General features: G+C 31.0%; 1 protein-coding gene and 1 non-coding gene across 2 annotated transcripts; one reads left to right on the top strand and one right to left on the bottom strand.

The window, feature by feature from the left end:
• Positions 1–3,635: 3,635 nt before the first annotated feature.
• LOC114185066 (translation initiation factor eIF-2B subunit delta-like) lies at positions 3,636–10,033 on the bottom strand. The gene is made up of 7 exons (XM_028072563.1): positions 9,408–10,033; positions 7,516–7,662; positions 6,782–7,131; positions 4,743–5,487; positions 4,569–4,665; positions 4,428–4,482; positions 3,636–4,035 (listed from the first exon to the last, which is right to left on the bottom strand). The coding sequence occupies exons 1-7, from the start codon at positions 9,874–9,876 to the stop codon at positions 3,973–3,975; spliced, it is 1,926 nt and encodes a 641-aa protein (XP_027928364.1). The 5' UTR covers positions 9,877–10,033; the 3' UTR covers positions 3,636–3,972.
• An 888-nt stretch (positions 10,034–10,921) lies between these two features.
• TRNAE-UUC lies at positions 10,922–10,993 on the top strand. Its single transcript has one exon. It is a non-coding gene; the product is annotated as a tRNA-Glu (tRNA).
• Positions 10,994–15,158: the final 4,165 nt, after the last annotated feature.

The following is a 15,158-nucleotide window of genomic DNA, read 5'->3' as shown; positions in this document are numbered from 1 at the left end:
TTGATTTTGGATTGGTGCATGTACTTGTTAATGTTGCTGTTGTTGACTTGTAGGGACAACGTTGTTGGGTAACACTTACTAGGAAGGCACCGTTTGTCTTCTGGGAGAGGTTCCTTGCTGCACCAGTATCGAATAATTGTATTATTGGAAAAATTAAAATCTGGTAATAATTCAAATTTAATTACACCTTATTTTAAGAAATTAAATGTTCGAGAATTAGCTTTACCTAACTGGAAATGCGCAAAGATACTTCGACTTCATTGGGGTTGTAGAAATAATTTGAGGAGAATTAATGCATTAACTTGTCGTGTCATTTATATATCTTGTCTTTTGGAATTTTTGTTTTTACAATTCGACTTTCTTTATCCAGTTCAAAATTAAATCACGCTAACCAGTGTTAGGAAACTAATTAAAAAGATTAAAAGAGATTTTTTTTTCATTAAAAATTGTATAAGAGTGCTTTTGCCGTATAAGAAAAAACATTTATAATTCTTGAAACACTCAACATTTATCTATAGTAATATTAAAGATGCTTGTATTTTAAAGACATTTAATGTGTTTATGTTTATTTAGTATTTTCTTTTTCAAAAAGAGCAAGATTAGATTTAAAATATTTGGCACATAACTCTGTACTGTATACACATTATTTTAGTTAATAGTTGATATTTGCCATATAACATTGTAAAAAAAACATTTTTACCAGAAATTATAAATTTAATAATATGAAAAGATACGATATTTTGCATTAATTCATTACCGAGACATACATTAGAGTTCGTTTGTTTTTAAACTTTGTTCAGATGAAACAAAATTATTGAAACAACTTTACTGCTAAAACTTTTCAGTGTGTTTGTTTAAAATTTCAATCAAAATTAAAATGTGAAAATATTTTTGGAAAGTTAGTAGGAACTCGTTACGAAAATAAAACAAAAACTAATTAAAATGCTACGTCACAAGGAAATAGAAAGTTTGATAAAAGTATTTAACAGTTTTAGTTTCTTCTACTTGTTATTAGAAATTCCCGTCAAGTGTACTCTTTTCACTACCACACACTCTTCCCCACCTACTATTTTGAACTAAATATAGTAAAAGAAATATCATATGTAATAGACTTAAATATAAATAAATCTAATTGATTATATCATATTAAATGATATCATTCATAAAATACTTTTTATTGAATTGCAATTTATTTTCAATGTATGTTTTTATTTATAATATAAAGTTTTAGTAAAAGAAATCAATTAAAACTAGTGAAATTGAATAGTATTAACCAACATTTTGAATTAATATAAGCTAATTATTTGTTATATTTGAATCTATAAAAAAGATTATTTACTTTGATGTGAAATCTAATTTTGTTTGATTGAAATGTTTCTTTTACGGAATAAATAAAGTTAAAATTTTATTTCATATTGAGTGTATGAACTAGAATTTTAATTATTTAATTATTTATTTATAAAAACACCGTCATCTTTTCAAACTGTTAACTGGTTAAGAATTTTTATATAATTTTATTTCTGCTCTTTAATGTATTTTTACTAGTGTTTTTCTAAGTTTAGATTAAAGTTTGAATTCTCATGAGTTTTTTTAGATGACGAGTGATATTTCTTTAAAACAATTATTTGATTTTGATATTGTGTTGTTTTAGATATTTCTTATATGTTTAGACCTTTTAGAAGTAGATTCTCAATTCTAAGCAACCATGTTATTATTGTAGCTTGAAATACAAATATCAACCATGTAATTAGGAAAGTTGATAAACTTGTTTTACTTTAATTGGTGTGAAGTTTTGGTGTGAAGTTGAAATTAAACATTTGAAGGTGATAGGAAGTTGTGTAGTAGTATTTAAGTCATGGATTGTTAAGTAATCTATAGTGAATGAAGAAAAATGACTCCAATTGTACAAGTTATTTATTTATATGTATGAAGTAGTTTTGGGATAGAAAAAAACATATGAATTTCTTAGATTTATTATATTTGGTTATGAGCATTGAAGTGAAGTTTGATATATTTGGATTAATTTGAATTATGATAATGTTCTATTGTATATGAATTTGAAGTAGTCATAATAACTTAGGATAATAATATATCTTGGTTATGAATTGATTTTGTGGCGTCGAGGTTTTAAACTTGTATAGCATGTTTGAACTCATAAAATAAGTTTTTGTTGAGTTTTGAAATGTTTGTAAATTATTGTATAATTTATTCTTTGTATTATTTTTGCTCAAGTAAAATTGAGAGTGATATAGATTTTTTTTCTCAAACTAAAACATCCCCTCAAGTTAAAATCATGACAAAATCCAATTTTTTGTTTTTGCTATTGAATTTCGGTCAACAAAAGCTATTTTGTTCAAGTGACTTTTATATAATTAGTCTGATATTATTTTTAGTTAATAAATGTTATGTATACATGTATATACTAGACGAGAAGGGTTAAAGATGTTATTTTATTAATGATACGAGATATGATTTATTTTACTAATGAGAAGTAGTTAATCGTGGAATATGATTGGTAACAAGTTAAGTTACTAATCATATGTTTGTATTTGGTGATGTACTATTCACGAGGAAAAAAAAAGTGTAACCGTTATTTGTTTCAAATGGAATGCACTAAATATGGATAATAGATTTGAACGGATATAGCTTTGAAGGGACCTTGCTTGGATGCGAAGAAGAGGTGAAAAAGATAACTCATCATTCTTAAGTTACAGAATTGCTCTTAAGAATGTCAAAAATTTTGACATGGAAGAAAAATGATACATGATTCATGAGTGATGAAAATCAATTTATGAGTGATGAGAATCGATTCTCCTCTCTCTTTATCCGTAAAGATCGACTATCTCCGATGTGTTTGGTACCAAAATCGATTTGTTGGTTGTGATGTATGGTAGTTAAGGTGGTGGTGTATGACTTGATTGCATATGTTTGTGGTGGCTAATCATGGTGGTGTAGTGACACCCTTAAGGAGAATTGGTTCTCCTAATTTTGTATTTGGAAAGAATTTATTCCTTAATGGTGATGTATTTGCTAGAATAAATTCTAACTTAAATAATAATTGGAATCAATAATTTTATTGAAATTAAAGTACAATTATTCGACTTATGTTTTGTTATTTCATCCGTTATTCATAATAAAATAATACTAATAACAATAATAACAATTTTATTAATTTTATTTTAAATAATAATTTACATTTCATTTTATCATCAGAAAAATATACTAATTCTATTAGGGTTGAATGTGTAAACGGACCTGAAGTTGACTAATCATTAATTTACTATTAGAAAAGGAATAAAGAAGCACACAACGACAGTAAAATCAATTATGGGTTGACCAAGAGAACGATGTATATGGATTAAAATCTTGACGGAACATATTCCACTAAAGAATTTAAAAAGTTCTAACACATACTACAGATCAGGAATCCATGAAAGCAAACACCGATGAATTGAAAAGAATGTGCATTCACAAATATCAAATGTTGATACTTCTTAAAAAATATGAAATGTTTCTTCTTTAGGCGCATATTCATCATCTTCCCGGAACACTTATTAAAATTTATGAATATGGCACATTATCACCAATGTTATGCAGTATCAGCTTCATTAGTAACTCGTGGTGATCGTGATGAGTTTTACAATCAATAAACCAAAATTTAGGAACTGAATAATGAAGCACCAGAACAAAACTGTTCAAAATTTGAAGACCGCTAAAAAAGTGTTACAAGTGAGAATGCATGGACAAAATCTGTCGGGAGAGGCGACAATCCGCACTCTTCACTGCGACAGGAGAATACAGAGACAAGCGTCCAAAATTTCGAAAAGAACAAAAGGACCGTTACATTATTCCAGGGTGAGAAAATAATAATAATACAGAACGATGGCATCATCACAGCCTTCACAAAACTTTTATTGCTAAAATAGGGTCTCTGCATGCATACAAGAATTGAGATGATCTACATTGGAGCATTCATATCCACACCTGTTCCCTGCTATATTCCCTTACAATTACAGGTACACTTGTGGGTGGGACCTGTCAAGATTATATTGTTAAATCTTTTATTTTTCGTGATCGTAAATCAATACTAAGTGATAAAGGAAAAATGCTCCTTAAGACAATAAAAAATTCATTTACTTTTACAACAAAAGCAAAACAGCTATACAATGAGGATTAACCTCGTTTAAATTCTTGTCATCACTGTTTTAATGTGCCTCTTTTATCTAATATTTAAGGAAGGATGCAAGTTATTTTTTTCCTTTTTATCCTCTTGGATTTTCTTAGTCCAAATTGATCTTAATTGTGATTGTGTCATTCTACTAAAAAGTGAGACAGAATCCATACTAACGTTGGGTGCCCGGAATAAGGCACACTTTAGGTATTTGCTAGCAGCAACTAAATAAATCTTCTTTAATTGTAGCACTTACCATGCCATAATCTGTGATTATCATGGAAACGTAATCTGAAGGTGTTGCATCATAGCTGGCATCAATATAGAAAATTGCAGGGTCAGAGTAATGAAATGACAATTTTGGATTGGTATTATTACGTAAATATAAATGCCTTACATCAGATTTAGAAGTTGCAGATTTTCAGTATGGGCCCAACCTTCCAAGTGATTCACATCCTCTCTACTCTGAACCCTAGAAATGATGTCAGGATCACCTGTAAGAAAATTATAGAAGCATTAACTTTTTTCCAGACATAAGTGCAATGAACGTAATCTCTCATTGTTTACATACCAAGCTCATTTGAACATATGGAATCATGCTGCACCCTTTCATGAAATTTATAAGCCTCACAGCATACTAAAACAGGGACACGAAATGCATGGGCAACCATTGCAACACAAGCAGTCCCAACTGCTGAATAAACTGTCCCATTAGACAACACTGATGAAGCACCCAGAAATACTCGAGTAACTTCATTCATTATGTAGGAAACAGCATTTATATGAGTGTATGTACAGCTAAGACCCTTCTCCACAAGCCTACGAAGCAAAAGTTTCCCTCTAAGTCTTGGACGAGAGTCTACCACTACAACTCGAAACTGTTTACCTAACTCGTGTGCATGTAACAGTACCATTTCAACTGCCGATGAAGACCCATAAGTAAGAAGAACATCACCGTCCCTTATTTTTGTGATAGCATGCTTGACTATCACCTTGTCGGCAAGTATAATTTTCTCATTTATGAAACGCTCAACATCTGATTGAAGAGAGGTTTTTGATTCTGATTCGGACAACGTCAAAGGTAGCTTGGCAATTCGACTTTTGAGAAATCTAATTGCATTGCCCATACTGATAGAAAGTGGTCGACACTCAATGAGAAAAGAAACATAACTACTCAATCTTGCCGTTAAGTCTCTCACCAAAGTCTTTTCCGATGGAACCCTGTAGTCTTTAATGGCCTCTTGAAACGCTCGAAGCATAGCAATACAACGAGCATTGCCACCAGTTATATCTCCAGACAGATACTGCAAGCCTACCTGATAATCATCATTAAGACCACAACGGTTAAGGGAAAACGCAAATAAAAAGTGCAAAATTTACAAAACAAATTGAACCAGGTCTTAACAACTAACCTATCCCAATTCCCGTATCAGCCGCAACACCTTAAAACAATTTTAATGATGAACTCATGATTCAGCTTATAGTATCTCCATGCATACAATAGGTCCCTAGATACAATTTGTTTTCAATTCAGATGTCACTTAGGATGAACTTTTAACATTCAAATAGTTCAGTTGCCTTGATAAAGCAGTGCAAAAAAAATTAGAAAATGGAAGTATTTAAGGACTTAACTCTTCATACTATTTCATATTCTTCATCTTGCCTAGCCTTTGTTCTCATATGAACCACGGAATAGATAATAGCTTTAACCATCAAGTTGTTTTACTTCAAACATACTATTTCCTAAATCTAGTAGTACTTGGTTTGTATTCAACTTCCCCTTCCTTCCTTCCAATTGACTCTCCCTCTTCATGTCAATAATATCAACACCAACAAATTGAAGGCAGCGATGCAGTGTTGGAAAGGTCCAAATTATAACCAAAAAGGTGGAAATTGTGTCACCATCATTGCAAACTACACAGACCAATGTAGGATTTAATATTTTTTTTCTATCAACTGTCCACTTTAAAATGTTTTAGACAACTGAGAACCATGAAATCTTACTATATACGTGACTGTTTGAAACTTTAACTGCAAGTAAAATACCTAAATGCTTGGAGACGGCATAGAATTTACCCCAGAACGTGATGCAGCACCATGCAAAATTTGAACCAAAATGTTTGATGGATATGCAAATTTCAGCAATGAGGTTTTTATTGATGAAAAGCTGAAAACATAAACCTATAATTTAAATGTTGGAAGAGCCATAAGTCCGGAAATTGTATAAATGAAACTATTAGAATTTAATATAGTACATTAGGCTAGGGACAAAGAAATCATTTCCATTTAATGATTTAAACATGTTGAGTGTTGCAGCTGAATACAATAAATGAACTCCAATATGCTGAATGTTTGTTTTATGATTCTTTTCGCTCTAGGCTGTATTAAACACTGTTAATTTAAATTAATTTGGTGCTGAATTCTTCTGTTTTTAATATTCAACTTCGTATAGGGCAAGGAACCCCGTTTATCATGTGGTCTTATCTAATTGGTGAGCTATGAGGATGGCATCAGAACATCATCTATTATGAATAGATGGATCCTAACCCAACCACATAAGAAACATAGTTGTAACGAGATTAAACAGAACAGTAGAACAACATAAGCTACCTTATAAACAGCGGGATGCACAGGGCCAAGGTGGAAAAACTTTGCCTCAAGATCTGGTAGCTGACTCCCATGTTCATACTGTGGCAAATGCCTGAATAGTTCAACTCTGTTCTTAACTTCAGTTTGTTTTACCACAGCACGTCTTTTGGCTTTCTCCACTCTGCTTTTATCATCATATTGCATCCGCGGTTGAGGAACATCTTTCTTTCTATCTTTTTCTTGTGAACGATCAACCCCTTTCTTCTCAGAGGCTGTAACTGAAGCATTATCAAATTTTTGTGGGGGCTTTGCAGCTTTAGCTGGTTTTACATTCACTGAAGCCAGAGTTCCAGATGCCTTATTTCCTTCAGCTAAAAACACATTATATAAAGGCACAAACTAATGAGCAGCGTTAGTCACAATGAATACATTAAAAAAGAACATATGTGAAATCACATCATAAGTTCCCAATTGAGGCTTCCAGAAAAAATGTCTCAGCTTATGAATTGGGTTTGAAGAAGCTAGATCCAATGACCAAAATAAAAAATAAAAATAAAAAAAGTGCAACATTTCAACAGGAAATGTAAAATAGACAACCAAACTAACAACTACAACTTTTAATTCACTTTCTGAGTTTGTAGAGAAACTTCACATTTTCACATGTTCTAGCTGAAAGTTTGCTTACGCCTAAAATAAACAAGATCAACATTGCATAATCTCAATCAAACAAGGGCAAACTAACTACCAATACACACCTTTTGCAGCAGCCTTAGCAGCTCGTTGAGCTTCTTGAAGAGCTCGTCTTTCAGCTTTTGACGTCTTTTCTTTCTTCGGTTTAGTATTCAGAGCTTGGTCTTTCATTTCCATGGCTGATCCTCCTGCTTTGTCTGCTCTCTCTCTTTCTAAAGGGGATTAAGGAGAAAATGCTTAAATACCGAATAATAACATCATATTGTCAAAGATTCCTTTGAAAAGACATCCAAGGATGAAAATGAAAGATGACAAGAACCAGAGAGAGTATTTTACGATGACACCTACCATTGACAACAAGCAAGTCAGAGTGATACAACAATTATTCTTCATATGTTCTGACTGGACAATGTAGCAGATGGCAAAAAACACAAGCAACTATTTTTAATAAACATCTATCTTTTCTAGTAAATATCAGAGCCCAAAGTACCAAAAATCAGAAAACTAAGATTTAAAGGGCACAAAATTAGGTGGATTTTTGTGAGTTTTTCTCAACATAATTTGAGTCACTTAAAAGTGTTGGCTACTTCTGGAAAGTAACCGCAGGGTATACTCAGCATCAGGTACTACTCTAGCTTTAGTCAACATCAAGTACTTCATTCCAACATTCTACTCTTTTTTTTCATTTGGACACGAATTGAATCAAATTTCATCACAAAAGTAATAACTAGTTCTGTTTGTGAAACGTTTTAAATTTAGATAGCAACAAATAGGCATCTATCACGAAGCCAAAGTCTTGTTATTCAGTGATATTGAATTACACTTGTATTGAAACTTAGTTTGTAGTTTTTCTTCTTCTTTTTATCAAGTTGACTTTAATTAGGAAAAGATGAAAATATTTAAGGAACTATTCAGGCCAAGATATACCACAATCAATGTTTCAACCAGAGAAGCTAAAACGTGGTTGTGTGCTAGTTGACCCCCATAGTTAGTTATAGGAATAATTAGTTAGTGAGTTGCAGCTTGGGATAATCAGAGAAATAAAACATGTTGCTTATAAATAAGAAAATGGGTTGAGAGTGAGATACATCTGGTCATTTGTGAATAGATTAGACCCTTAAAGATCGGGAAGAGTCTTGGTCTGCTGAATGACATCCAGTGAAATCATTCATTTTGTATCTTCTACCCTGGCCTAAGACTGCAGAGTCCATTGTTGGACCCAAGTTAGAAAAACGCTTAGACTATTTAAAAATCACCAATAGAAAATCATTGTTTTCTTTACTTTACGGTATGAACCTGTTCTATCATTTTGTTAGCATGAATAACAGAAGATAGTCCTAGCCACAACTGCAAATCTCTGATTTTTTCTGGTGCTGGGTAATATACAACCCCTCGAATTTAAAGCAGCCACACAAATTTCAAGCAACTACAAACATACTAATGACAAAATGTAACCAATTTGCGAGAAGTAAATAACAATAACAAAGAATTTACTTGCACTACTTTTGAATTCAATATTAATGCATGCAAATGAGCTTTAGAATAAAACAAGACATTCAGCAGCTTCACTTTTGGGAATACAATACGCAAGCCGAAAGCGTAGTGCAGAAGGGAGTATCTGATAAAGAGCAAACAACACTATACTGTAAAACGTTCTCGCTACTGATATGCACGGTAGAGTTGACTTGCAGTCAATAAGCTGTCAAAAGTTAAATCTAGACCTCAACGAAGCTGAAAGAGCAACGACACAAGCCTTCATTCCATTCAATTGCACGCAACCGTAAACATTCATAACTTCCAATTCCAATGTGCTGACACAAAACTTGATCAATGCTATTATATATAATATATTGAATTGCAATTTCATTTTACTTTCACAAAAAATTTCAAGCTCAAAGCATATTGATTCGCCGATTCAAATAACTGAACAAAGAAAAAATAGCAAAACCTCACTCACCGCCAATTGCACGGGAATCAGCATTCACCACCGCAACCGTGGCTAATTCGCTTGCCAAAACGCTACTGGCCTTCGTCGCCGTCAAGTCAACCCCTCCGCGAGGAGACGAAGATGCCACCTTACCGCCGTCGAAGAAGTCTCCGTCGTCGACAACCATCCTGCTCGTGTAAGAGGACGGCGCTGGAGACATCGGAGCGGGAAAGAACTCCGACGAGCTAGAATAGCTCTCGGCAGTGACTGATTCCTCGACGGATGGAGAAGTCGGCGCGGGACGGGCGTGGAGGCTGAGATTCTCCGACGAATGGCGCGGCGGTGGGATCATGACCGGCGAGAGGGAGTTGGCTGCGGGAGAGACGTCAAGTGAGATCAGGTGTGGTGGACCCGATTGAGAGCGGTCGGGCGGGGCGAAGAACCCGACTCTGCGGACCTTAGGATCAATAACGGCGCGTGGAGCTCTACGCGCATCCATGACCAAAATAGTGGATAGGTTAGGTTTTGTTTGGGTCTAGTAACTTTCGGAGAGTATCATGTTTGGGTGGCAAGTAAAGTAAACAAACAGGGAAGAGTTTCTTTTGTTTTCTTCTCTCTTCTTTGGAAAAATTCAGTTAACAGATTTGAGCTTGGAATTGAAGTTGAAGCAGCCAAGACAATAATGAAAACAACTACAAATAAAATAAAATAAAGGAAATTGTTTGTTTATTAGCACTAAACGTGTATTTAATTCATATGTTTTCTTGCCAATTGTACAAGTTTTAATATTTTTCTGTCTATAGTTGTCATGCTTTAACTTTATAAAACATGTGGGTTTACTTTCTTAATTTTAAGTTAACATATGATTAAATTTAAAATATTTACTGGAATATTAACGTTGTTTTGTGTTTTACGATACATAAATTTTGACATTTCAAAATATATTAATATTTTCCTGAATACGTCAAAATTAATACATTTTAAGAGGTATTACAAAAATTCGCATAAAATTTGAAATCAACTTCGGTGATTTTAAGGTTTGGGCATCAAATTTACTAATATTCAAATACAAAAACACTTTTTATATTTGATAAAAATGTGAAAATAAAAAAATATTTTTTACTATTTAAACATTAACGTCGCAAATGGTATATTGCTAATTTAATGTTTCATTCTTATTTAATCTAAATAAATAAATAACTAAAAAATATATATTTATTAATGGTATTAGTTGTTTCTAACTTAATGTTTCATTCTTATTCAATCTGAATAAATAAAAGAACAAAAATAAACAAAATATATTTATTTAGATGTTTGTTTTACATTTAATTTTTTAATTTGATTAAATGGTATTTTAGTTTGTTTAAAATTCATAATATTAATATCTTGATTCTATTGATTACTTGTACAAAGTCATAAAAAATATCTTAAAACAATTAATTAGTTTGAATTTTCAATGGATTACTTGTCTTGAGGTGAAATTCTGGGAAAATATTAAATTAACAAATGATAAATTTGTTTTTGTTAAAATTAATATCATTAAATCCATTGTCGTCCAGCGGTTAGGATATCTGGCTTTCACCCAGGAGACCCGGGTTCGATTCCCGGCAATGGAAATTTTTTGTATATATTTACTTTTCAAGTAGTGACTTTTATTTTTTTTCCTTTTCACATTTTAAATCAACTTTTTTTCTAAAAGCAGACTTCAACTATTAGTATTATGATTTTTTAAATGTTTATAATCGTTACTTTTTACTTTGTTTTTACTCGTTATATTTTCTTCAAATAATGAGTTTTATATTTTTTTCACACATTTTAAATCAACTTAAAAAAAAAAACATGCTTCAGCTATTAGTATTATAACAATTTTTAATGTTTGTAGTAGTTCGTTTTTACTTTAGTTTTACATATTATAACTATTTTTATTCAAGTAGTGAGTTTTAATTTTTTTTCTTTTTAACATTTTAAATCAACTTTTTTCTAAAAGCATGCTTCAACTATTAGTATTATAACAATTTTTAATGTTTGTACTAGTAAGTTTTTGCTTTATTTATACATATTATAACTCTTTTGTTCAGGGAGTGAGTTTTCTTTTTTCTTTTTCACATTTAAATCAACTTTTTTTTAAAATTATGCTTCAACTATTAGTATTATAATTTTTTAAATGTTTATAATCGTTACTTTTTACTTTCTTTTTACTCGTTATATTTTCTTCAAGCAATGAGTTTTATATTTTTTTCACATTTTAAATCAACTTATTTTTAGAAACATGGTTCAAAATTGAAAAGAGGGTTGTTTCAGAAAGATAATGTTAAAATTGAGAGTTATACATTAAAGTAAACTGTTTTTCATGACAAAAATATATTTTAATTCATGACAATCAGATGAATTATTCAGTTTATATATATATATATATATATATATATATATATATATATATATATATATATATATATATATATATATATATATATATATATATATAACTGTGTAAATTGTGATGGTGAAGTGTTTGCTGACAAAGTAGAATCTCAGTCATGATTGTAACGAAGGTCTAATGGCTTTGCATTATTTTGCTAATTTGATTTTGGCTGCGCTAATAATTAATTAATGTTAAAAGATATTTTCATGATTGGCCTACATAAAGCTAGGGTTAATGTTTCTAAATTTAAAATTTATGCAAAGGGTTGGTCAAAATTGTCTCGTTGCAGTCAAAGAAAGTCACAGTAAATAATTGCTGTTAATTAATGAACAAAGTGCATTGACATTGAATAAAGGATTTGCACTTACGTCATCAACCATTGTATCAATTACCCTATTTAATATTATATCATTATAGTACCTTTTTTCCCCACTTCTCTCAAGTTATATTTTTGATAATTGTATTGACAAACCCAGTGCATAATAAAATAAGATCTTGCACTGCAAGTTTAAAATACTATACAATTTTTTGGATGAGGTGAATCTAAAGTTTCTTTTATAAGTACTTTCGGTAGGTGGAGAATTTTTCTACTAATAAATCTGACATCACCTCTTAACTTTATATTTGGGGGAGAAATTTCAACCATTTTAAAAAATTAAAATATTTAATAATTAAATTAGTCGTAATTGAATTTCTTTTATTTGTTAAATAATTAATTTAGATAATAATTAAAATATTTTACATTTTTTTATAAAACAATTTAATTTTTATTTGACATCGAAATCAACAATACTTTAAAATTTAGTTTAACTCAACTTGACCTGAGCTAGTTCGACCTAGGTCGACTCAAATTATTTGACCTCTATACAATTTAAATCAATTATATCTCAACCTATTTTACTCGATTTGGCCTGAGTTGATTTTACTCAACCTTCAACTATAGTAGATTGGTTTAAACTTTATGTTTAGCCAACTCAACTTAACTTTAAGCCCGGGACAACCTAGCTCGACTTCTGTTAAGGTCAACTTAGTTCAGAACCATCCTGTCAAGACCTTTAGTCCGGTCCAACACGACTTGAACTTCAGCCCAGGTCGGCTCGACTCGAACTTTAGCTCGGACCGACTCGACTCAACCTTTACCTCGAACCAATTCAGCTCGACCCATGACATGAGCAATTAGGCTCAACCTTAGATTTGCAATGACTTGGTTCAAATTCATCTCGTCTTAACTTTCAGCTATGGCCAACTTGGCTTGACATTTGGCCAAGGCCAATCCAACTTCATTTTCGAGACAAGTCGACTCGGCTGAGAGTCATCTCATCTTAACCTTTGGCCAAGGTCGACTTGGCTCGTCTTTCAGCTTGAGTCGACTTGACCTTCGATTGGGGTTGACTTAGCTAGATCTTTTGTTTGAGTCGACTTGCTACACCATTGATCAGGACCAGCTTAGCTCCACCTTTGATCTGAGCCGACTCGACTCAACCTTTGGCTTGAGCCGGCTCAGCTCTAACTTCAACGCTGGCCAACTGGCTTGACCTTCTACCGAGGTTGGCTCAACTAAACCTTCAATTTGACCCGGTTCAACTTGACTTTCGGTCCGGACTGGCTCATCTCGATCTTCGGTCCAAGTCAACTCTACATGATCTTTGGCTTAGGCGGTCTCAACTCGACCTTTGGCCCGAGTCATCTTGATCTTTGACTTGTCTCAAGTCAAATTTTTGAACATGTGGACTTTTTTATCCTAAGTAATAAACAATTTCACAACATTGGAAATTTTCAATTTCCTTTTGTTTTAGTGAATTTCAAATTTTACTATTTTAGTTATTTGAAATACTTTTATAAAATTCATCAATTTCAATTTTCTTCTAATTTCCTCGTCCAAACATATCATTTTACTTGGAATAATTTCAAATTCTCTAAATAAATTAATTATTATCTTAAAATTTATATTATAAAACAATGATTTCTTAGTTTTTTTTTTTTAATTTCCTAGCTTCATTTTTCGACCATTTCTAAATTTGGAGCATGTTTTTTGACCGCTAAAATTTTATATTTCAGTTTTCTAAAAACTCTATAAAATAAATTGTGTTTTGGGTGATAACTTAAATTTGTATAAAAAAATATTCTTGAACATGGAAAATTTGCAGTTTATTATTATTTTTTAACAATTTTTTTTAGCTTGCATGCCTTCGTTTTTTTATGCGAAAGTTGATTTCTTTAACATTTAAACAAAATTAATAATCTAAATATCACTTTTCTTTTAATTCATTTAAAGCATACGCCAGTTTGATTATAGTTAATTATATAATAATATTGATAATAATAATCTTTTATATATATATATATATATATATATATATATATGATTCATTAAAAAACGTAATTTTAAATACTTGCCACTTATTAAACCTAATTAAAAGGTCATAGGAGGTTCCTAATCCTATTCTTGATCACCAGTATGATAGTTGTTATGGTCTAACGTCTGGTTTAAATGTTATTTTTGTTTAGTAGCTCATGATTTGGTTTATATTATCGAGTTTTTACTTTATTTTATTATGACGTGCTCTGTATGTCACTTTTAATTAAAAATGGTCTCAAACATTAGTCAGTCTGTGTTATTATTAACAAAAGTTGTTTTAATATATTTTTCTAAATTAGGGATGATAGAGTAGATCATAGTTTGTGGCTCGATTTTACGGACCCTAAAATGAGAGATTGGTTAAAATATCCAACACTTTTTAATTGATTAAATATATCGATATAAAATAAATTAAAAAATAAAATATAGGTAATGAGTCAATGCAAGTTACCAACCCATATGATAGGTGAAGAACATTATAATTTTTTTGTATAACAAAAGAAATTGAATTAAATTGATTTATTTTTAATTCAATGTTTAGTGGATTTGATTCACTATTAACACCCCTACTCGATTTTAAAAGAGATATTCAAACGGGTAATGATAAATATGCACCTTCATTTTATATATAATAATAATAAATACTTGTTTTTTCTTACTATATTTTTCTTCTTCTAACATAATATATCTTATAAATCTATTACTTTCACTATCTCTCTACGTACGTAAGGTGTTCATCATTATTTTTTGTATGTATACATGAATCATTTTCCTATACACAATAACGTTAAAAGGGTAAAATTAAAAATTCTCATATTACATGAGAATATGAGAATTTTTTCGTAAATTTATTAAAAAAATTGTAAGAAAATATTTTTTCCTATTATTTTTTCTAAAAATTTTAATTAGTAGGTAATTCTTTCGTGAATAATTATTTTCTACAAAATTATAAAATTCGTAAGTATTTTCTGCAAAATTTGTTGCGAAAAGTGTTTTATAT

This window comes from Vigna unguiculata, chromosome 5, assembly GCF_004118075.2.
Source record: "Vigna unguiculata cultivar IT97K-499-35 chromosome 5, ASM411807v1, whole genome shotgun sequence".
In the NCBI taxonomy this organism is placed as follows: Eukaryota; Viridiplantae; Streptophyta; class Magnoliopsida; order Fabales; family Fabaceae; genus Vigna; species Vigna unguiculata.
Note: the sequence above shows the minus strand (reverse complement) of the source record. Positions and strands in the feature narration are given on the sequence as shown.

Coding starts and splice junctions, on each gene's coding strand:
- LOC114185066 (XM_028072563.1), bottom strand. CDS start 9,876: ATGGATGCGCGTAGAGCTCCACGCGCCGTTATTGATCCTAAGGTCCGC. Junction 4,666..4,742: donor CATATGTTCAAATGAGCTTG/GTATGTAAACAA, acceptor ATTTTCTTACAG/GTGATCCTGACATCATTTCT. Junction 4,483..4,568: donor CTGCAACTTCTAAATCTGAT/GTAAGGCATTTA, acceptor TATTGATGCCAG/CTATGATGCAACACCTTCAG.